Source organism: Mus pahari, chromosome 22 (genome assembly GCF_900095145.1).
Source record: "Mus pahari chromosome 22, PAHARI_EIJ_v1.1, whole genome shotgun sequence".
Taxonomy (NCBI): domain Eukaryota; kingdom Metazoa; phylum Chordata; class Mammalia; order Rodentia; family Muridae; genus Mus; species Mus pahari.
The window spans coordinates 28,104,277-28,126,959 of record NC_034611.1 but is presented as its reverse complement, the minus strand read 5'-3'; the positions used below and the strand labels follow the sequence as shown (position 1 = coordinate 28,126,959).

The 22,683-nt window shown below is 39.1% G+C and overlaps 1 protein-coding gene across 2 annotated transcripts in view; it reads left to right on the top strand.

Moving 5' to 3' along the window:
• The window catches only part of Nkain3 (sodium/potassium transporting ATPase interacting 3), a 601,685-nt gene that overhangs the window by 572,658 nt on the left and 6,344 nt on the right, over window positions 1-22,683 (top strand). Inside the window, exon 6 of one of the 2 annotated variants that reach the window (XM_029533295.1) lies at window positions 10,632-10,702. The exons of the other annotated variant lie outside the window; for it this stretch is intronic. Within the exon in view, the coding sequence (XP_029389155.1) occupies window positions 10,632-10,702 (71 nt within the window). The remainder of the gene's footprint in view (window positions 1-10,631; window positions 10,703-22,683) is intronic. 2 annotated transcript variants of the gene reach the window in all.

The following is a 22,683-nucleotide window of genomic DNA, read 5'->3' as shown; positions in this document are numbered from 1 at the left end:
TTTGAGTCTTTTAGATAACTAAATGGCATATCATAGTTCTAAAAATCTATTGTTTCAAGCTAAATATTTAAGATTTTATAAAGATCTGATTTTATAATCCCTTTGAAGAAATGCCATGTAAGTAACTCGCTCTAAAGGCATATATGTATCATTAGTGTTGTATAAACTTATGTCCTTCTAGTAAACCACAAATAATAACAATGTAGTGTTATTTCTGGGAACAATATTTGAATCTGGAACTGAAATGAGGTAATTGGGTGTGTTCACAATATTTAGACAGCAACTTAGAAGTCTGTGTATAGCACAAAATGGGTAAATTATAATATGTAGCACAACTGACTAGCTTCTGTTTTGTCCAAATTTCCCACTTTGAAACACACTCGCACACACACACACACACACACACACACACACACACACCTTTCCCCCTCCTTTCTTCTCATCTTCTTTGTTGTTTGCTGGTCACAAGAACAGAAAGTCTACATTAGAGTTAATGACCATTTCTCAAGGATATCTTTCTTTTCACAGTTCAGTCAGCAGCAAACTTGTAGTGATTCATGCAATGCCATCGTTAGATATTTAATGGCTATTCAGACTGTAGCAGAGGCTTCCTAGCTAGCCACTAAAGCCATCTGTTTTCCAGTGCCGTTACATTGCATGCTGCCGCCTCCATAGAGTTGGGTTATTGGCTTCTACAAGATAGATTTCAAACCTGGCTCCTAAATAACCTGTACCTGCTTCTCTACAAGGTCTCTTCCTTCAACTGTGGGACAGGAACAGGCATGGAAGCTTTGGAAAGCATATCTAAAATGGAGGTGCCACATATCACACAGTACCCAAGTACCCTGGGTCTTACAAGAAAGCTGATGATGGAATTTGAAACTAGGGCATTAAATGCCTCTGTGGCTCAAGGTGCTAAAAAGCATCCAGGAATATCTGCAATGGGAGATCCCTGAGCTGAAACCCTGCACTTCTCCTTCATGACTCAGAGAGCTGTTTGGGGTGATAGCTTTGATTTAAGATCTATAAGACAGGAATAAAACTGCCAGTCAAAGCCAGACAAGAGACTTCCCTAGAAGAAGAAACAGGAGACACACAAGAAATAACTTCCTGAAAGATGATTCCTTGAGCCAGACCAAGTGTGACTCCAGGAACGCGCTACACAAACTCCTCCAACATCAGGTCAAAGGGTTTTCCTGCCCTGATGACTCACAAAAGGGTAGACTATCTCCTCATTCTATCTCCTGCTCATGTGCTGAGCAGGAGGACGATGGAAAAATGATCAAAGCTTCCGTTTGATTTCAATTCTGTTTGATCTATTTAAATCCAGGGTCTGGATTCATTTGCATAACCTGTTTTATTTGCAACTTAGAAGTCTCCTAGCCCTTAACCTGTTCTGAATTCATTAGAGTTATGGTTGTTGTGGAATTTTTCACAGAATCTTCCTAATAAAACTGCATGTGTGTTGTTTTTAAAGCTGCCCCAGCAGATAAATCTAATAAAGGAAACATACAAAAATTAGATTGCAAGTTTTTTAAAAAAAAAATGTCGCACACATTTAATGAAATTTTAATGTCTTTTGACCTAAAATTGCAAATGAAAAACAAACCAATTTAAAACTTGAATTGACCTTACAGGAGAATCTGTCTTTTCTACCACAATCTATAAGATTATATTAAGAATTGCAAATATCTTACACACCACACTGGTATAAATTCTAGTTAATAGTCAATAGGAGGTTATTAATACATACAGTGCACTTGTTTTACTGTCTCTTTCCCTTAGTAGACATGCACAACTTCTATCTAATGCAAACTGGTATTTCCTCATGATCAGGATCTTTCTGGTGGAAGCAGGACATTAATTTCAAATGAATATCTTCCTATGAATAGATTTAAATAATTGATATGTATTCTGTATTGCGCATGCACGTGCAGCTATATGTTTACGTATATGCATATACATATTTGTTAAAACAAGAGGGATTCTCATTCCACAGTCTACAACTATGATTAACAGTTAATTTGAGTAGACAAACATGTTTTCTCTACTCAATTTCTTTGGGGTGCATTTTAGGGTTGCCATCAGTTTAAAACACTTCACTACCTTCTGGCCTAGCTGGACAACACTTGCTTGGCATTCTGTTTGTTGCTATTAACCATACCACCTGGTGGCACTCTACACTGCTTCCGTTTCCCAGGTAGGATGCCAACTGTTGTAGACATTTCAGGAATTTGTTAAGCTGAATTTCAATCATATTTTCTCTCGTTCTAAGGCTATTCATCTACTCAGGTGAGGAAGTACTTATTGTCCTGGTTCGACATAGTTTTTGGTTTTCAGTGTCTAAATAGCTCAGAGAGCAATCCCTTGTGGATCTATTACTGATCTACTCATTTGAGAAACAGTCATTGAGGGACTTCTGTGTGGTAAGCCACTGCATACAGAGATGCACTGAAGAACTTAGCCATTTCCCAGGAGAGCTTATATTCTAACAGGTGAGTCAGGCTTATGCATATACAGAACTATAAAGAGAAGATTATATTATGGCAAGTGAATCAAGTAAACCAAAAAACAGAGGCTGTGGTGTAATTGAATCAAGCCCAGATGTTCAGAGCATGTGTCTAGTCCACATGTATGGAATACCACATTGTAAGGAAAAGAACAAAACAAATACGTTTTTAAATAATAGAAAAAATATTTATTAAGCTAAATTTCTTGAAAAGAATTTTAGGCAAAAAGAAAGAAATCACCAGCAGTGCCAAAAAGTTTTATATTTGGCATTCAAAGACATAATGTCAACACATACAGGTACACAGCAAATAAATTACCCTTCCCTTAGTAAGAAATGATTGTCCCAAAGGGCTGGTTGCTATCTTTTCCAAGTGTCACTTCCCACGAAATTGACACACATGCACACGAGTGCATTCACAAACATGTCTACATACATATAGAGATACATGCATATACACATGAGTATGCACACAACACACAAACATATACATGCATATGTTCATGCACATAGTTATGCACACATATGCACATGTAACATATGCACAAATACTCATGTATCTACTCACAGAGACACTTCAGAGAGTGAGGCAATCAACCTTCTGTCAGTTCTGCATTCTCTCAGGCCATGCCATTTGGGGTGTTCTACTGGATGGTGTGGAGTGGTGAATAGAGTTAATCTTGGGAATGATAGGTTCTGAACAATTTTCTTTGGAAAGTAATTCACAGAGAAAAGGATTTATGAGAGAAATCTCAGTAAGGAAATAACACTTTCGATGGAGATTGACCTCAGAAACAGAGAACAAAAACTAATGATGCAGGTATAAAACAAAAAGGAGGGAGAGGAGAAGAAGAAGAAGAAGGAGGAGAAGAAGAAGAAGAAGAAGAAGAAGAAGAAGAAGAAGAAGAAGAAGAAGAAGAAGAAGAAGAAGAAGAAGAAGAAGAAGAAGAAGAAGAAGAANAGAAGAAGAAGAAGAAGAAGAAGAAGAAGAAGAAGAAGAAGAAGAAGAAGAAGAAGAAGAAGAAGAAGAAGAAGAAGAAGAAGAAGAAGAAGAAAGGAGGATGGGAGGAGGAAAAAATATTGTTTGCAAGGAGAAATGCCTAAAATTGTAGAAGCAGACAGTAGAAAGGAGTTATAGCGAGACTTCAAAGCCAACAAGTATTTGTCACTTGATTTATAGAGCAAAGTAAAACATCGGCTAGTCATAAGCACAAATGATAAAAAAATGGATTGAGTAAAACTGAGTAACGATAAGAAAATACCTTACATGGGTCAGGAATTCACTTATGAGTTGTTGAGACAAATTCTGGGGCTGTTTGTGGCCTCATACCTTTTGGAACATTTTTTTTTCTTTCAGCCATTCTCTTCTGCTTCATTGACCTCAAAGAGGTTCTAGAATTTATTATCCCATTATTTAAGTATTACACACTCTTAGGAAATTCTAAAGTGGAAAGAAACTGTCAGCAAAGATTACAAGAAACATTTTGCTCCAGGAATCCGAAATCACAAAGGGAACAAAAGCCAAAAGCACAGCCAATAAAAACACAGGGTGGCACAAAAAACACAGGAGCAGGGAGGGGTGAAACTGTCTGGTGGGCTAAGGACGTGTCTACCACTGGGAAACCTAGTGCAACTAGTGTAGCTTTCAGAGCTGAGAAAGTTCAGGAAGAATTGAATAGCTATTAAAACGAATGTCACAGAAGAGAAGGAAAAAAAACTAAACAAAAGGAATGATGCTTGCTTGTGGTCCTAGCAGTTGGGAGCTAAAGGAATGTCACCTCCTCAAGGACATCCTCCTCTGCATAGTTGAAGCTAGGCTACATAAGCTTTGTCAGGCAAAAAATTTAAAAGAGAAAGAAAAGAAAAGGGCCATCGCTGGTCTTTTCTAAATGCTAGAAAGTAAAGACTCGGTGTACATGTTGGGTTGATGAAAAGGTGTCTTGAGCATCTCATAAGAATGAGAGAGCTCTTGCAAAACAAAGCCAAGTGTAAAGGAAGAGAAGAGTATATATTTACCATCATCCAAGTACCTTACAAGGATACTGAGCAGCATTCTGGACGTACGCATCAAAGACAGCATCATCCTAATCCTTCAAGGTCTCGGTGAGCCTTCAGCAATAATATATACCCCAGCAACTAAAAGAACAACACTGGAAATATTAAGAATAAAAATCACTGTGTGTGTGTCACACAAAGAGGACATATTCATCTGCAAAGCATCTGTGGAGTGACTTAAAATATGAAGAAAAGAGAAACCTCGCCCCTTCAAAGTCCATGCTACTGGAAAAAAATAAAGAGCAGGGACAAATGTCAATGCCAACCATAACTTAAAGGGAAGATGAATGACACCATCTCATGGGCATTCTGACAGGTTCTACACTCCCTCCCCGTCCGCAGCAGCAGCATAGAGAGAGCCTAAACACATCCCATAAGTGACTTGAGGCCACAAATTCTTCTTCAGAGGGGTTTTGTTTTTGTTTTTTTTTTTCTCCCCCATGAGCAGAGTTTACAAGGGGAAGTGTTCGTTTCTAAAATAAAGCCATTCACAGAAGATAGAACCTCTAGGCATCAAACTATGACTGACTGATAATTGTCTACCCTACAAGTCAGCTAACCTTTCCAACTGTGAGAAACCAGATCTCAAGCACAATGCAGGCTCTGTCAGGTCGCAGCACTCTCCATGGGAACAAGAACATGTTGTTGGGGATTTTTACAAATTCTCATACAACTCTAAACTAAACAAAATTTCTGATATATGGGAATTCAGTAGTCAGAGAAAAATGTGTGATCAAGAGAAGTGCATTGATAGCCAGTGTAGCCGTGTTAGGAGACAGATTTGAGACTGTGTCTTAAGAGGGGTAAACGTCTTAATTTTATGGAGAAGTGTATGAAACTGTTTGCTTCAGTTCAAAATGGATTTTTTTTTTAATTAAGACATCAAAATGTAGCTTTAGAATCATACCAGAAAGAGAAAGTAAGAGAGAGGGAGAGAGATCATAAGGCGTATACCTGAAATATCACCAAATGATCTAAAAGTTTAGAGTTGTTGTTGTTGTTGTCATTTTTACTTTTCCTGGTTGTTGTGTATAAACTTCCTAGAAATTTAATCAATGAATCAAAAATGACCCTAATTACGATTTAGACCTTAAAGGTCTCCCCAAAGTCAAGTGTCTCCGCCTGATGAGAGTGTTAGGAAAAGATGAGAGGGGGAAAGAGACTAGAGTAATAGGGGGTGTAAATGTGATGAAAATACATAGTGAATTATGGACCCTGGTGTTTTACAGTTCATATCCACAGTAAAACAGTCTTCATTGAAATAAATAAATAAATAAATAATAAATATTTCCACAGTGAAACAGCCTTCATTGTAATAAATGAATAAATAAATAAATAGAGATATAAACATCTTGGTCAAGAAGGAAGATGTCTAGAAAAGAAGCACACATCTTCAGCTTTCTGCCACCTGTAACATCTTCTCTTCCACATGTTCTCATAGCCTCTCGTCTTACACAGGAGTTATGAGGCAATACAAAGGCCCTTAGCAGAAGCTTCCAGATGTACCAACCTAATAAAATTCCTTGTCATTCCAAGAGAATAAGCCATCTCAAATGTTGGTCCTCTACTACCTCAAAAGTTAGTCCTCTCCCTCCCTGCTAAGAGCCACTGGCTAAGACAGACTGAAGCAATAATGATTCTTCCTTGCTATACTGTCTCCAATGGTCAATCATGAGCAAATGTTTTTAAATCAACCCTATAGGGTGATCGATCACTTGTTAATTAATAACTCTACAAGCCAGTTGCATAAGTGCATAATGCACTAAGAAATTTAATGATATTCCATAGTTCTAAAGCTAGAAAATTGCAAAGTTGGAGTGTAAAACAAGGCCTGCATGATATGTAAAACCAAAACATGAGGATAGATGTGAAAGTTTTCCCTGTACTTGTAACTTGTATGTCTTAAAATCAAAAGAAATTGGAAAAAATACACTAAAATATTCACAATCTGTTTACCTCTAATAATAGAAACATAAAAATCTGTTCCTTTATAATAAATTCTTTTCTGGGCATTATAAGTATGTTATAATTTATAAATATATCCTCAAAGATAACAAAGAGAATGTATCAACTTCTTAAATATGCCTAGTTAAATCCAAGTAGGATTTTATTAAATTTTATTAAAATTCAGAGCTACTGCTGTAGAGACCAGCATGGCTAGGAGGCTCTCCAGCTTTCTCAAGAATGCCCAAGCAAAGGAGGTGGAGCTGACTGTACCTGTCACAGTTGAGACTCTTAACTACAATCAAGCCCTTGCTCAGCCCCTACACTAACCATGTTGCCACTATTAACCAGGCTACACCCTACAACTACCCAGTGCCTGCTCAATGAGAATATGCCCAAAGTACCCAAGCTAAGGACCCTAAGGCCCAAGTTTTAGCCAATGGCTAAAGAACCTCTTGTGGGAAGCCACGTAACACCATTACAAGATGGCGCTGGCTACCACTGGCCACCGCCCGTGTATTTCGGGTAAACAACCAATGTGCGCAGGTGTAAATGGGTTTCGAGCGCCAAGTCACAGCCCATCCCAGGGCATGTAAATTAGGGACTGAAAGCAGAACCAATCAGACATGGCCATGCCAGTCCTAGGCCTATAAAAGCAGCGCTAGTTCTAGGGCTCGGAGTCTTTCGCCACAGCAATCAAGCTCTCCCAATAAACGTGTGCAGAAGAATCCTGTTGTGTGGCGTCTTCCTTGCTGGCAAGGCAGGCGTCCACAACCTCTGAATACTCCCACAGATGGAAAGGACTTCCTCCTCTATGACCTACAATAAAAATCGAGAGCAGGAAACTCAGGCATGAAAAGGGAACTAAGATGCTAACGGTCACATTTTATAAACTAAGACACATGATTAATGTGATGTCTTGATAATAAAAGAGAAGCTTGTTCTTATTTGCCCAATGTCTTTTACATATATTGTAAGCTTTTGGTTCAGAGGAATTTTGAAAATACAAAGAGACTCAGATACAGTGAAAAGCCAGCTCCCTCACCCAGAGGAGGATGCATATATCAGCAGCAGCAGAAGTTTCCCCATGAGGAATGAGAAGGATTAAGGCTTGTATGGCCTCTGAGAAGCATAAGGAAATTGTCACATAGGAAGGGGACTTGTCCTACAACCCTAAAGGAAGGGCTTTCCATTCTCAAATGGCTTGCAACGCATCATTGTTCCCACGAAGCCACTGCTTTCACTACCAAGTATTCTGTACATATTCTGTGCTGCACACAGTGGGCAATGCCCAGCATCTGCCTTATATTCTTCAGTCCCGTGGAAGGGAAATTTGCAATGGCTGAGCAAAGATGACTGACTCAGGAGCATGAATGGAAGCTTCATTCATGACCTAGTGTCCTTGGGATGAGTATGGAAGTTACGAATGGTTGTGAAAACAAACCTGAGTGTTCACAATGGCAGAAGGCTCTGTAGAGAAGTGCTGTCATTTGTTCAGTTGGGTGAGAACCTTGTCGGAGATTCAGAGGGCTACAGCGAGTAACCACAAAGCTATTCAATTACAAGCAACATTAGTTCTTCCAGGAAGATGCTTAGCTGTGCAATTGAAAATTGGCACCAGAAGTGAATTTGAAGGACCGAAACAGGGGCCTTTCCTGGTCCTGTGCTCTCCCTGTGAGGCCTGATAGCAATGCCTGGGTTTCAAGAACAGAGGAGACAGCACTGCTTGAATTTTCTGGATAGTGGCTGCCAACTCCCAGTCGTGCTAATTGATTTCTAAAATGCACATTGTACTTGTGGGATGTAATAACTAGAGTATACAGAATTCACCCTCGACACCCTGAAGGTTTCTGGCAAGCTGTGGCTGGATACTGCCTTCTACCACTGCCTGCATCTCTGCCACATCCACTCTTACAGAGTTTGCTGTTGTGACTACAGATTTCACAGGATGCCACCATTACAACTTCCAGAGTCCCTTCAGCTATCAATTTCAATTTTACTAATGCTAAGCCGGTGGAATGGATTAGCAGGTAAAGCACTCACTGCCAAGTGTATTGAGCAGAGGTGAAGTCCCAGAATCCACATGGTGGAAGGAAAGAAGCAACTCTGACACGTTGGTGTGTGCCACGGCACACGAACACACCTACCCTCACAAATAAATTAAAAATACAGCGTTGAGGCTGGAGAGCAGCTCAGCAGTTGAGAGCACTTATTGCTCTCTCGGAGCACCTTAGATCAGGTCACAGTACCTACATAGCATCCCACAAACACCTGTAACTCCAATTCCTGAAGATTACACACCTCTGCTGACATCTGTGGCTCATGTAGGTACACAATGCGCACACAGTGATGCATGCATACAGGCACATGCACATACACATACATATAAAACAAATACCAAACTATAAACAATGTCATTTTAAATTTTAATTTAAATTTACTAATGCTACAAAGAAACTTCGTAGAAAGCTATAGATTTATAAAAATAATGTAATTAATGTTGAACATTTGTTTTCCTCAAAATACCATTTATGTGATATGTCAACAACAGAGATAATTAAGGAACAGATAAAATCATTAATTTCTTTGGAAAATAATGACTCTATTAGCATTATATTGTAATCCTAAAAATCAATATATAGACCTATTCATTTTATTTTTCTTTGATACATATATACCAACTAATGTTTCAATTTTGAACATAGTTTTTAAATCAAACTATTTTATTTATTATTTACATAGTATTATAGTTACTTATAAATCTCATTTATTTTTTATATCCTCTTTACTTTTGAAAAGTGCCCTACAAGTAATCCAGCCATTCAATTTTAATCAACACGATGATCTTCCTTCTCCAATTCTTCCCAGAGATCCAAAGAGCTGAGGACAAATAGTTTATTAAATTTCTTATAAAGCTTAGTCCAAACTGTCGCTCATGGGCATTTATTTGCTAGGCACTCGCAGGCTCATGGTTATTTGTTGAGCTGGTTAAAATTGGATTGTCCTGGGTTTGCTTCAGCCACTCCAAGGAAGAGAAAGGATAAATTTAGTCAGCAGTTGCCAGGGTGGCTACGGCTAGCTGGGTATTCAGCCAAACTTCCAAGCTCATTCATCTATCCTTCAACCATTGTTCCTGAAATGCCCATCTTGAGCTGCTGTGATAGTTTGCATACTGTGTATCTTACTGTGTGTGTGCATACCTCATACTCATGCCCCTGAGAGTCCAGTGCCCCTGTGTGCCTACATACCTATTAATAAGCTACTGTTATACACCAAACCTCTGTGCTTTACAACCTCCCTAATGCTCTGACGCTTGAATGCAGTTCCTCATGTTGTGGTGACGCCCAAACCTAAAATTACTTTCATTGCTACTTTATAACTGTAATTTTGCTACTGTTATGAATCGTAGTATAAGTATTTGTGTAAGTATTTGTGTTTTCTGATGGTCTAAGGTGACCCCTAGGAAAGGGTCATTTGGCCCTCCAAAGGGGTTGCAATTCAGAGGTTGAGACCTGATGATTTTGAGTAATACCTTCAGTGAGAATTAGAATACAAGAAACAAATTAAAGATTTGAGAGAAAAGTAGTGTAAGGCAGAAGGCAATTATAAATATGGTTATAAAAATCACCATGACTCCAGAGACTGCAGCCCGATCCCCATTGTGTCCAGACCATGGAAACTTCAGAAAAGTTGCAAGATGGATGTTTATTTCTTAGGAGCAACTTGAGGACAGAGGCATGGAGACCGATTGACTTCCCAAAATATGCAGTGAATATTCTTAAGAAGGTAAAACGTGGATTTTGGCAACCAAAAGAAAAGAATGGATTTTGAGATATAAGGAAACACATTATTTCAAACCTTGCACTATTTCAGATGACCATATTTTTATTCTAAAATCAATAGCAACTGTGTCTTGTTCCGGCCCTAAAAGCTTGGTTATTTGTGTGCTTTTTAAAACTCTCCCACAATAGTTTTAGGAGCCCTTCATAGTAAATACTCACTTCCTCCCCTTTATAGGAAACTGATATTTCTCTTAGTCTTGTGCATATGTAGTCTACTTTAAAATTCATGTTACATGCGTTTTCATTTACACACTGATCCAACTTGGGCTGCTGTATTTCAGTTGATTTCATAGGTGGACTAGAAGCGCACTCCCACTACCAGGATCATGTTGCATTAAAGCCTGTTAAACCTGTAAGTAGAGGTGTGACAGTGTGAAAAATATTAATCTATCTAACTTGGCCTAAACTAACCAACCATGGGGGATTTTGAACCTTCTACTCACCACTGCTTTAATCTCCACTCATATTAAAACAACCTTTCATGTATAACCCAATGCCATTCTTACTCATTGCAGAAAGAATTTGTTGTAGGTGATGTGGCATGCACTTCTAAAGTGATGTTCTTGTCTAAATTTTCTCATCAGCGGTTGTCTACATTTGGAAAACGACGACCATTTATTCTACAGAAATTGGAGACTTGAATGAGTCTCTGGACACAACAGCAGAGTAAAAGAGGGTGGAGGAGGAGTGAGGATTAGAGTCCAGGCTTCCAGAATCTAGATGCCTTGCTCAACATGTCTGAAACTTGCATCATCTGTCATATGACTTCATGGAAGAAGGATGAATCATTATGGGAATGAAGTAATCTTCAGGAAGCACAGCTTATATGAGCAGTTGCTCCTAATTTTTATTTACACTCACTGTTGTTTATAATAAAAGAAAACCCTTTGGGAATCAGTTTATTATATTCCTTGAGGACGTGGAAAAAAAAATCAACATTGAAGTAATCCCATAGAACACTTCCAGTTTCAAATTTAGGACAGAATCTTGGATGGATAAAATCTTAGCCTATTAAGAAAGAGACTTGGTTACACCACTCTTAGGAAACTCAAAGTCAAATTAGACATGCATTCAAAACAACAGCTGTCATATGCTAGATATGTCGCCTACAACTCTTATTTAATTATTGTGAAATGTATATTTATAGTATTTCTGTTTTATGAGTAAGGAAACTGAAGATCAACAAAGAATTAGGGAGCTTTCTAATAAGTTGAAGAGCTGGCCTCATCCTTGGGTAATGAGAGGTTATCTAACCTGACTGAATAGACATGTTCATATGGACTTCCTATATGTTCATCGCAACCTTACATAATTCTATGATAGCAGAGATTATCCTGAGAAGCCATTACTGGTTCGCAAACACACAGCAAAGGCTTCCCTGTTGCCTTATTGGCACTTTGGTCGCAGCTCAAATCTTCACTGTTCCCCTAGCATCTCTGAGGACTGAGGTCCTGAAGAAGCTGCAAATGGAAAACATCTGTCCTATATAACACCCCAAGACCAGTCATCACCTCGTTACAGATGCTTTTGAATGATACAAATGAGGTGCTCCAAACGTTAGTATTTGTGGGTTGGGGAACTTGGCTAGGGTTATGACAATTAGCAGGATGTCACTTGCACTGGAAACAAAAGAGAACAAAACAAAGCCCAGTGATGGCTGGGAAAACCTTCATATATTTGATATGAGATAAGAGGATGATTAATGGATTCTTTAATCTTACCATGAAAAAAAAAAAAAAAAAAACTCTACCGAGAAATAGCAGTGTGGAAAATGCTGCTGCATAAGAGGACATATTAGCGAGGGTATTAAGAACTCTAATTGATTAATGCTAACAATAGAAGTCTCCTTTCTTGGGGGGACTTTAAAATAGATTATTAAATACCTGTGCATCTCTCAAGGTGCATGTGGCATGTCCGAGGGCAAGGGACTTCCTTTTATGTTCTCTGAAGTCCCCTCCTCTCTGGGAATTGAGAGCACATAAAACATCCTCAAGATCACCTACTAGACTTTGATCAAGACCTCTCAAACCCTCAAAGGGTTTTCTCACTATCCTGGTTCACTTTTGGACAGCCACCACTTCAGTGGAGCATTAGCATAAACTACCAGCTACAAAAGGCGACAGAACAAGGCTCTGCTTTGACACATTATGCTTATTATCACGCCATATGAATATGGAGAGCCTTTCAGCCGTGAAAGGGATGGGGATCTGAAAAATCAAACGGAGCTTGAATTGAAATCATTGTGCATAGAACTATGTAGGAAATCAGTATCTATCCCTCCCCAGTATGCAAATGTTTCAACATTGATCTAGTGAACATCTGTCACATGCTTGGTTTGTTTTGCTAAGGCCTGTTCCATTAGATTGCAATATACCCAGCACACTCAGAGCATAGTATATATGTGCGTGCACACACACACACACACACACACACACACACACACACCATCATCATCATCATCATCATCATCATCATCATCATCATCATCATCTTAGTGAAAAAGCCAGTTTTCTGGACTAAATTGGTCGAGAGTGAATGTTCTGCTGATTTTAAACTTTCATTAAGGCTCTTTCATTTACATGGAGATAAAACCAGATTTCCTGACGAAGCCCCTTTGTTGAGAGATTCAAAATAATTTTCAGCATATTCTCAGACACCTGTATATGAACAGGTGCCTTTCTGTTGAAGAATTGATAAAAGCTAACAGCCATTCATAGGCAGCACCATACAAGTAACTGCACAGGAAGATTCCATATGCCTGTATCAGCATCAACTTGTGTGAATATATATAGCCAAGAGCAGTTTTGATGAGGATTGATGTAGCCCATATATAAGGCTTTCCTCTTCTTCTTTTTTTTTACAGTAATGATATCAAGCCCCACTGATTAATTACATCAGTTTAATTCAATTTGTAGTCATTAATTGATTAACTGCAATGATGTGAACCACTCACTGCCCTGGGAACTGGGGATAGAAAGATAAAAAGCAATTGAGCATTGGCCTCTAACGCTGATCACTGGGGAGGGGAGACCTACATAGAAAACACTAAACATAAAGTATATCCCCACAATTATGTTTTGTCAGAAGGGAGATGGCGATGCTTCCCTTAGTAGAGAAAGGTTTCACTGGGAAATGACACTGAGAGAACATGGTCTTTATAAAATAAGATGGAGTCCAAGCTTGGTGGCACACACTTCTAAACCTAGCATGAAGAATACAGAAATAGGAGGGAATTTCTGTGAATTCAAGTCCAGCCTTGGCTACAGAATGAGAATGTTTCATAAATAGGCGATAGATAGATAAATAGATAGATAGATAGATAGATAGATAGATAGATAGATAGATAGATTATAAAAAGATAGGTAAATGAGGAAGACATTCAATGTCAACCTCTGATGTCCTGAAACAAATGTATGATGTGCATGACAACACACACTCACACACACACACACATTCACACTCACATATGAATCTTCCATACAGAAACAGGAAACACTTTCAGTGGCTGTCTTCTGAGTCTGGCTTACAACTGTGGGAGGAAGGCTGGAGTTAGCTTATGCTGGAGTCCACCATCTTTCCATGGCTGACAATTTGTCGTTAGAATGGCCTCACACTAACTCCCAGGAAAGTCTCTACCAGGCCTTCTCTGACTACTGCTCACAAAAGATTCTATCTCTGCTAAAGGCTTAGAGCAAGAGCCACTCTGGCCTAAGAGGCCCAAGGGTTCTAGAATCCAGCTGGGCTTTGAAGAGGCATTTACACATTGAGCCAATAAGAATAGCAAGGGGAAAGGACTAGCCAAAGTACATTTACCTTTGAGAAGGAAACGAGTAGGGCATAAAACCATATATGACAGTGAGATGCAATTTCAGAGAACAACATAATGAGTGACTAAATTAAAGTTTGTCAAAATCGTGACTGTATTTCCATTCAAAAGGCAGCATCTGGAGAGCAGGAAAATTAACTTCCATGTAGCAGTAATTCTTCACATAAAAGTAATTAGGCCAAGGCAGTTTGTCAAAGAAAGATAGCAGCTGAGTTCCAGGCCTGTAATGTACAGCGGAAGTGGAGCTAGATCAGAATCTGTTAGTCGTCGTCCAAGAGGAAGATGCCCCATAGCTACGCTTAGAAAGGTTTGATGAGACATTTATTCTGAACTTTTTAAAAATCTTCTTCTAAGACTTCTAAAGGAGAACTTGACTTCTCTGTGGTATCCTGACTTGTCCGTTTGTCTTTGCTGGAGACTAATTTTTCTTCACACACAAAAAAAATGCTATATGTTACATGACCACTGCTGATTGAGTGGTCCCTATTGCCTCTAAGTGCTAAAAAGCAGAGGCAGCTAATCCCCATTTCAAGACGACTCTGACACACTCCAAGTAGGTACCTTCATTGCCTGATTGTTTTCTCCAATAGTCCAGACCAATGCCAAGAAGAATATGTCTATTTGCTCTTTCCTGAGAACATTACTTTTCTACCAGTAACAATAGCATTGTGAATTGTTTGCACACAAGATCGTTTTGGATTTTTGTGTCTTGACTGAGCTCTAGCTAGTAAGACAGACCAGGTGTACAATCACGGTGCCTGGGGTAGGGGAGATGGGTAAGAAGGTGGAATAATGAATTTTCACATTCTTATTTTAAAAAATGGCTGTCACCACTTCAGCCAGGAAAACAGGTAGGCTGATGTCAGACCTTCACTTCTCCTTTTGCTCCATCAAATCAAATCCCCAATCTCATTACCCAGCTCTGTAACATCTGAAGAATACATTCTACAGATGCCCTTGCGCCTTGTCTCTAGTGGATCCCACAGATCTTTGCCTCCTAACCTCTGTCCCTCAACTCATTGCTTTGCCCCACCCCACAACTCCACCAGGAACTCCCTGGGAACCCACAGGCTACTCTGGGCAGAGAAGTAGATAAGTTAATTGCAGCTCTTCACCTCTCTGTCTGCTCTTCCAAGTGCAATCCCCCAGTCTCATCTCACCTCTGCAACACAACAGATGCTGCAGCCTTCCTTCCCCTTCTGCACCCATCTCCAGTGGATCATACAGATCTCCCACTCCAAATTTCCCACTCACTCCAGCAGACACTCCTTGGGGACATAAAGACCACTCTGACTAGGGAATCAAGTAGGCTATTGCAGATCTTCACATCCCCATCTATTCCTCTAAGTCCAATCCCCCAGTCTCATCCCCAACTCTTTAGCAAAACTTCTGCTGTTGCCTCTCCATACTCTTTGTCCTCATTCCAAGATCCTGGTGGAAGATCCTGCTTCTCTCTCTTTCTCTCTCTCTCTCTCTCTCTCTCTCTCTCTCTCTCTCTCTCTCTCTTGTGTAGCTCCCCTCAATGCCTACAACCATTCCCCATTCCTAAGTCTCAGGTTCCAATACCTAGAAATACCTTTTACCTGGAACCCCCACGGCCACACTTATCAGAACCTGAGAGGATTTTCCTACAAACAACACACAGCAATGAAACCTTCCTAAGAACCAGAGGAAACAAAAACCAAGGGACAAAAAGATCCACCCACCCAACCAAAAAAAAAAAAAAAAATCAGATATAATTACCTAGAATTACAAGATTTCTAATCCCAGATGCCTAGACACCAGTATCAAAACATAATCAATATCAGCTAGGGCAATATGTCTCCACTAGAGGTGAGCAACCCTAACACAGAAGGTTCTGAATATTCCAACATGGCTGAAACACAAGAAAAAGACCTTAAAATCGTCTTTATGAATAGGATAGAGATCCTTAAAGTGGCAATGAATAAATATTTTAAATAAGCTTATGAAAACACAAACAATTGAAGGAACCAAATAAAACCAATCAATACCTGAAAGTGGAAATAGCTTTTTAAAAAACTGAGGAAATTTGGAAATTAAAAATTTAGGAATTCAAGCAGGAACTTCAGGAGCAAGCTTCATCATTAAATCCAAGAGATGGAAGCAAGAATCTAAGACATTGAAGATATGATAAAAGATTTGGATATACTGGTCAAAGAAGAGGCTAGGTCCAAAGTACTCTTGGTATATAAAGCATCCATGACAAAATCTAAGAATAATAAAAATACAGGAAGGAAAACAAACACAGGTAAATGGCATGGAAAGTATTTTCAACAAAATCTTAAAGGAAAATTTCCCTGACCTAAAGAAGGAGAAAATTAAAATTATTCCTGACATTGAGAAAAGGACATTCTGAGTAACAGAAGGGCCTGGATACATGTGCTGCGGACTCTAAGAGACCACAGATGGCATTACAGACTACTATACCCAGCCAAACTTTTAATCACCATCGAAAGAAGAAATATGACATCCAATGTTAAAAAACAAATGAAAAAAAATCTATCTACAAAACTAGCCCTATTGAAAATACAAGATGATAAACTCCATTGTTAACAAACAGAGATTAAATAGCCCAAAACCAACAAAATCAAAAGAAGGAAGGAACAAGAATTAAGCACACACACGCACACATATACACACGACCAACACCACAATCAACATCAACAAAAAATTCACAGGAATCAACAGTCATTGTTCATAGACATCTTTAAACATCAATGATGACAATCCCCCAATAAAAAAGACAGACTAAAAGAATGCTTTCAAAGGCAGGTTTCATCCTTTGGCCACATTCAAGAAATATACCTTAACATTGGTTCCTTGCATCAACAAGATTGGCAAAATTAGATAAAAGGCAGAGAGAAACTATCCAAATGAACAAAGTTAGAAAGGAAAAGGAGGACATAGTCAGAGACACCAAGGAAGTCTAGAGAGTAGTAAGGACGTGCTTTAAAATCCTGTACTTCACCAAGCTTGAATATCTAAAGGAACGGATAGTTTTCTGGATACATAACACTTTACAAAGTTCAATCAAGATCATATATGCAATTTAAGCATGCCTATAGCCACTAATGAAATAGAAGCAGTCATTAAAAGTCTCCCAACTTAAAAAAAAAAAAAAAGCCCAGGGTTAGATGATTTTATAGCAAAATTCTACCAGTCTTTTAAAGAAGACTTAATGCCATTTCTCCTCAAATTATTCCATAAAATGGAAACAAAAGGAACATGGCCTACTTTATTTTATGAGGGCAGAATTACTTTGATACCCAAACAATATAAAGACTTAATAAAGAATAAGAATTATAGCCCAATTTCCCTTATGATCATAGAAGTAAAAATACGCAATAAAATACTATTAAATCCAATCCAAGAACATATCAAAAAAGTTCATCCATCATGATCACGAAGCTTACTCCCAGAGACACAGGGATGGCTTAGCATAGGCAAATCAATAAATGTAATCTACCATGCAAACAATTTGAAAGGAAAAAAAAAACATGATCATCTCATTGGATGTGTAAAATATCATCAACAAAATAAAATACCCCTTCACAATAGAGTCTAGAGAGGTTACAGATGCAAGGCACATACCTCAACATATTTATTATGGCAGTTTACCAATTCCACTAAAATCATGAACAAGGCAAGTTTGCCCACTTTGCCCATAACTAGTTAATATAATACCTCAAGTCTTAGCTAAAAACAATATTACAATAAAGAAGACCATGGGAATACAAATTGGAAAGGAAGAAGTCAAAGTACCACTATTTGCAGATGATATGATGATATACATAAGGGGCCCTAAAAATTCTATCAGGGAACTCCTACAGTTGAAAAACTCCTTCAGCTAAATGGCTGGATACAAAATTAACTCATAGGATCAAAAATCTCAACATAAAAACCAGATACACTGAACCTAATAGAAAAGAAAGTAGGGGATTGTCGTATCCTCCCTTGACCAGCAGGAAAGACGCAACCACCAGTTCTTCTCTCAGCAGTTTATTCAGGAACCTTGAACAATCTTCATTTCCCTCGTCATCTCCCCCTTCATCTCCTCTTCATCTTCCCCAAGCCCCGGGATACAAGCTCTTTTAAACTCTTATCCACTCCAATCGTGGCAGGCCACGTCACTTCACCATGCACTCGGCCTCAGCCAACCAGAAGAGCGGGAACATATCACCACCAAATATGGACNTGTTTACCACAAGCTCCANAGCCAACAGGTGCCATCTTTTAAGGTGCGGCTTCAGGTAGCCCAGGGGAGGGGCCGTGGCCTCCTACAGGGGATAGCCTTGAACTCATTGTCAAAGGAGAAGACTTTCTGAACAGAACACTAATAGTGCAGGCACTAAGATCAACAATTAATAAATGACACCTCATGAAACTGAAAAGCAGCAGCTGTTCTATATACAAATGACAAATGGTTTGGAAAATAAGTCAGAGAAAAACAAGCAAAGAACAGTCATTCAGACAAAGAGACAACCTACAGAATGGGAAAAGATTTTTACCAACTTCATATTCAATAAAGGGCTAATATATAAAATATATAAAAGAACTCAAAGAAATAGATATCAAGAAAATAAGTAACCCAGCTAAAATATGGGGTACAGAGCTAAACAAAAGAATTCTAGAGGAAACTCAAATGCCTCAGACATACTTAAAGAAATGTTCAACATCCTTAGCCACCAGGGAGATGTTAATCAAAACTACTTTGAGATGACATCATACACCTGTTAGAATGACTAAGATCACCAAAACAAGTGACAACGCTTCCTGGTGAGGATATGGAGTAAGAGGAACACTCCTTCATTGCTAGTGGGGGTGGAAACTTGAACAGCCACTTTGGAAATCAGTGTGGCAGTTTTTCAGCAAGATCGACTCAGAATCCAGTAATACCAGTTATGCGCATATACCCAAACAACACTTCATCCTACCACAAAGCACTTGCTCAACTGTGTCCATTGCTTAGAACAGCATACCAATTTCATAACCCAGAATTGGAAACCTGGATGTCCCTCAACAGAAGAATGGATAAAGAAAATGAGGTACAGTTACACAACAGAGCATTACTCAGCTGTCTTTTTAAAAAAAAAAAAAAAAAATGCCATTATGAAATTTGTAAGCAAAATGGATGGAGCTAAAAAAAAAAAAAAATTATCCTGAGTAAAGTAACCCAGACCCAGAAAGAAAAGTATAGTGTGTATTCGTTTATATGTAGATAGTAGCTGTAAAGTCAGTGATATGCAAGCTGACATCAAGAGAACCGGAGAGGCTAGGTACAGGGTAAGGGACTAGAGGGAACAGACAGATCTGGGTAGAAAAGGGAAATAGAATAGACAGATAAGAGTTCAAAGGGCTTCAGTAGTGTAAGTACTAAGTTGGGAGAAAGAGAATTTGTGAAAGAGAACAGGAGGGGGAGAAGAGATAGCTAAAATTAAGGGGTGTATGAGGGGTAGTATGTAAATGTAATATAGTAAAAACTTCCTAAAATATATACATATATGAAGGCAATTTAAATGAAATTTCCAATAATGGGGGAGAGAGCTCCAACTGAGTATCACTTGTCACCAAACAAAGTGTACACTGTGGGGATTGGTGTACATTTACTTGAGTAGTTCTCCAAAGGGACTCCTCAGAAATTTCCAAGCAAACCAGGCTGTTGCCAAGACTTTGTGTTGTTTTCCACAAACAGTCAGCGAGGCCCCGTTACTGAGGACAGCACCTATGCAACGCATTGACCATGGAGATGTCAAGTTTGTGCCTACACAGAGCTTTCACCCCTACATTCCAGATTCTTTGAAACAGGAAGATTCTGTGCATGCTATTAAGGGACAAAGGGAAACACCAAGCAAGCCACAAAGCCTTTGATCTAAATGGAGTGGTACCAGCAAGGTATGTTAGTGCAATGGTGTCACAGAGCTCTTGGAGTCACCAACAAATAACTGATTTGACTTCAGCCCCAATTCACAAGATGGAACTCGTACCCGATACTGCCTGGGTGACCAACAACCAGAGACTACATAGAACAGAGACCTACGCAAAAACAAATAACACCAGTCCAAAAAAAAAAAAAAACAGTGATGAAATGACTCTGAATGACTTTCTGCTAGACTCACAGATAAGTGCCTAAGATTTCAGTTGCAAGCAGACAGGAACAAAATATAGAGACCCACAGCCAGATGTTATGCAGAGAAAGAGAGACTTTGGGATACTCAGCCCTAAATGAGATACCCCCATCAAATCTTACCCTTCAGATCTCTGGAAACACCACAGAAGAGGAGGCAGAAAGACTATTAGAGCCAGAGGGATGGAGCACACCAAGCAAACAAGGCCCTCTAAACCACCATGATCACAGCTCATGAACTCACAGAGACGGAGGCAGCAGGCGCTCTTCACTTTGATTGTGGCTTCCAGTTTGCGGTGTTTTCATGGGATTCATGAGCGTGAAAAAGAGTGGGTCTTTGATTTGTGTGCCTTCTCAGGTTCCTTTCTTTCTGTTGGTTTGCCTTATCCAACTTCAATGTGATAGTTTTTGTTTTATCTTATTATGTTTTAATTTAAAATGAGTGAAAGAAAGAAAGAGAGAAAGAAATAAAGAAATGCGGAAGGAAGGAAGGAAGGAAGGAAGGAAGGAAGGAAGGAAGGAAGGAAGGAAATCTAGCCACTAGGGTAATGGTTAACAACTAAACTGTCATTTACCCCCATTTGGAGAGGGGGAAATAGGCTTTCTCCAATGAAGTGACACTGAGTATATCTCATGTCTTATATAAGGGTATGTCTCGTGTTTAGCAGTAGTTGATCAGCATATAATATACTCCACAGCTTTTTGTGTGCTTTTATTTGGTCACAGTTTGGTGAGATTTTGTTGGTTTTGTTTGTTTGGTTGGTTATTGTCTTTTTTTTTGAGGGGTTGATATTTTATATTGTTTTCTTGACTGGGAGAGGTATTGTATTGGGGTTTTGTTTGTTTATTTAGGAAAGAACTAAAGTTGGGTAGATAAGGAGTGGGAGAGAATCTGGTAGGACAGAGGGCTTGGGAAGAATATGACCAAAATATATTTAAATTTAAAATGGTTTTAAATAAAAATATAATTAAAAAAGAAGAAAAACTTATAGTAACTGTCAGCAACAGTAGCTTAAATTGAATAAAGATGAATAAATAATATCTCTCCTTAGTGTTGCCTGCATTTGTCCTCGATCAGTTTTCACAGCTTACCAAGCAAGATGTATAAAATATGCTAGCTCTGACCTCTGTGGTACCTGGAGTACTCTTAACTAAGTTTTGTTCCTAGTGATGGCAGTCTCACTCTTCCCATTGCTAATCATGGAGTCCCACTCACTGAGAGCCACCATCAGCCCCTGGAAACAGAAAGCGGTTTTAGGAACATTAACCCTTGAGCACTATCTCAAGGGCACTGCAACTGCAACACACTCAGTGCAGTCTTAGTTGGAGAGACGGGATTTCCTGTCCGTCTACCACAAGGATAGCTTCATCGCAGCTCCCTGCCCTCTCTGGTTTGGGAACTCTTTTCTTCTCACAGGCATTAGTGACTTTCTGATTCGTTGTGAGAAGGGGTTACACATTGTTATGGCTACTGTAAGAACGTATGTTTAATATGTAGCCATTGTGCAAAATGCTGATTTTAGATGGAGATCAGTTTCATCATTATAATAGGCTATGTGTCCCTGTCCATACACACACACACACACACACACACACACACACACACACACACACGCACACACCAATGTGGACACTACAACTAATGATCAGTCAGTTATCCAATTCTCTCTGGGGACTCTGCCATCCTTTATCTGACATTGTGATATGAAACCTCATTCTCTGCTCCTAGAACTCTGTAGAACCCAATTCTTACCCAACTGAAGAGATTACCATGCTGCCACAAACATAGGGCTATATCTTACTGTACAAATTCATATTTCTGTTCACAGTCATTTTCAACTTCTCTATTTGTTGACACAGCATTTTAGGTCCACTCATGTCACACAACCATTCATCTTTTAAAAATCAGTGTGTGTGTGTGTGTGTGTGTGTGTGTGTGTGTGTGTGTGTGTGGTTTCAGCACAGCAAGGTCTCAACCATGTTGGCCTAGAATTCAGACTCTTGCCTCTTGAGTGCTACAATTAAAGGGGTGCACCACCACACCCCTCTCAAAGATCAATTCTGTACAAGTGTGTGTGTGTGTGTGTGTGTGTGTGTGTGTGAGTGTGTGTGTGTGTGTGTACAGTGTTGCATGTGTGCTATGTCAAATATGTGGAGGTCAGAGACAGTTTGCAGAACTCTTTGTTTCTGCCATCTGTGTTTGAATTACATTAAAAACACTATTACACTATTCCAAGACTCTGAAAAAACAATATTAGAAATAACATAAGCAAGGACAGAACTAACTCACTCTCTCTCTCTCTCTCTCTCTCTCTCTCTCTCTCTCTCTCTCTCTCTCTCACACACACACACACACACACAC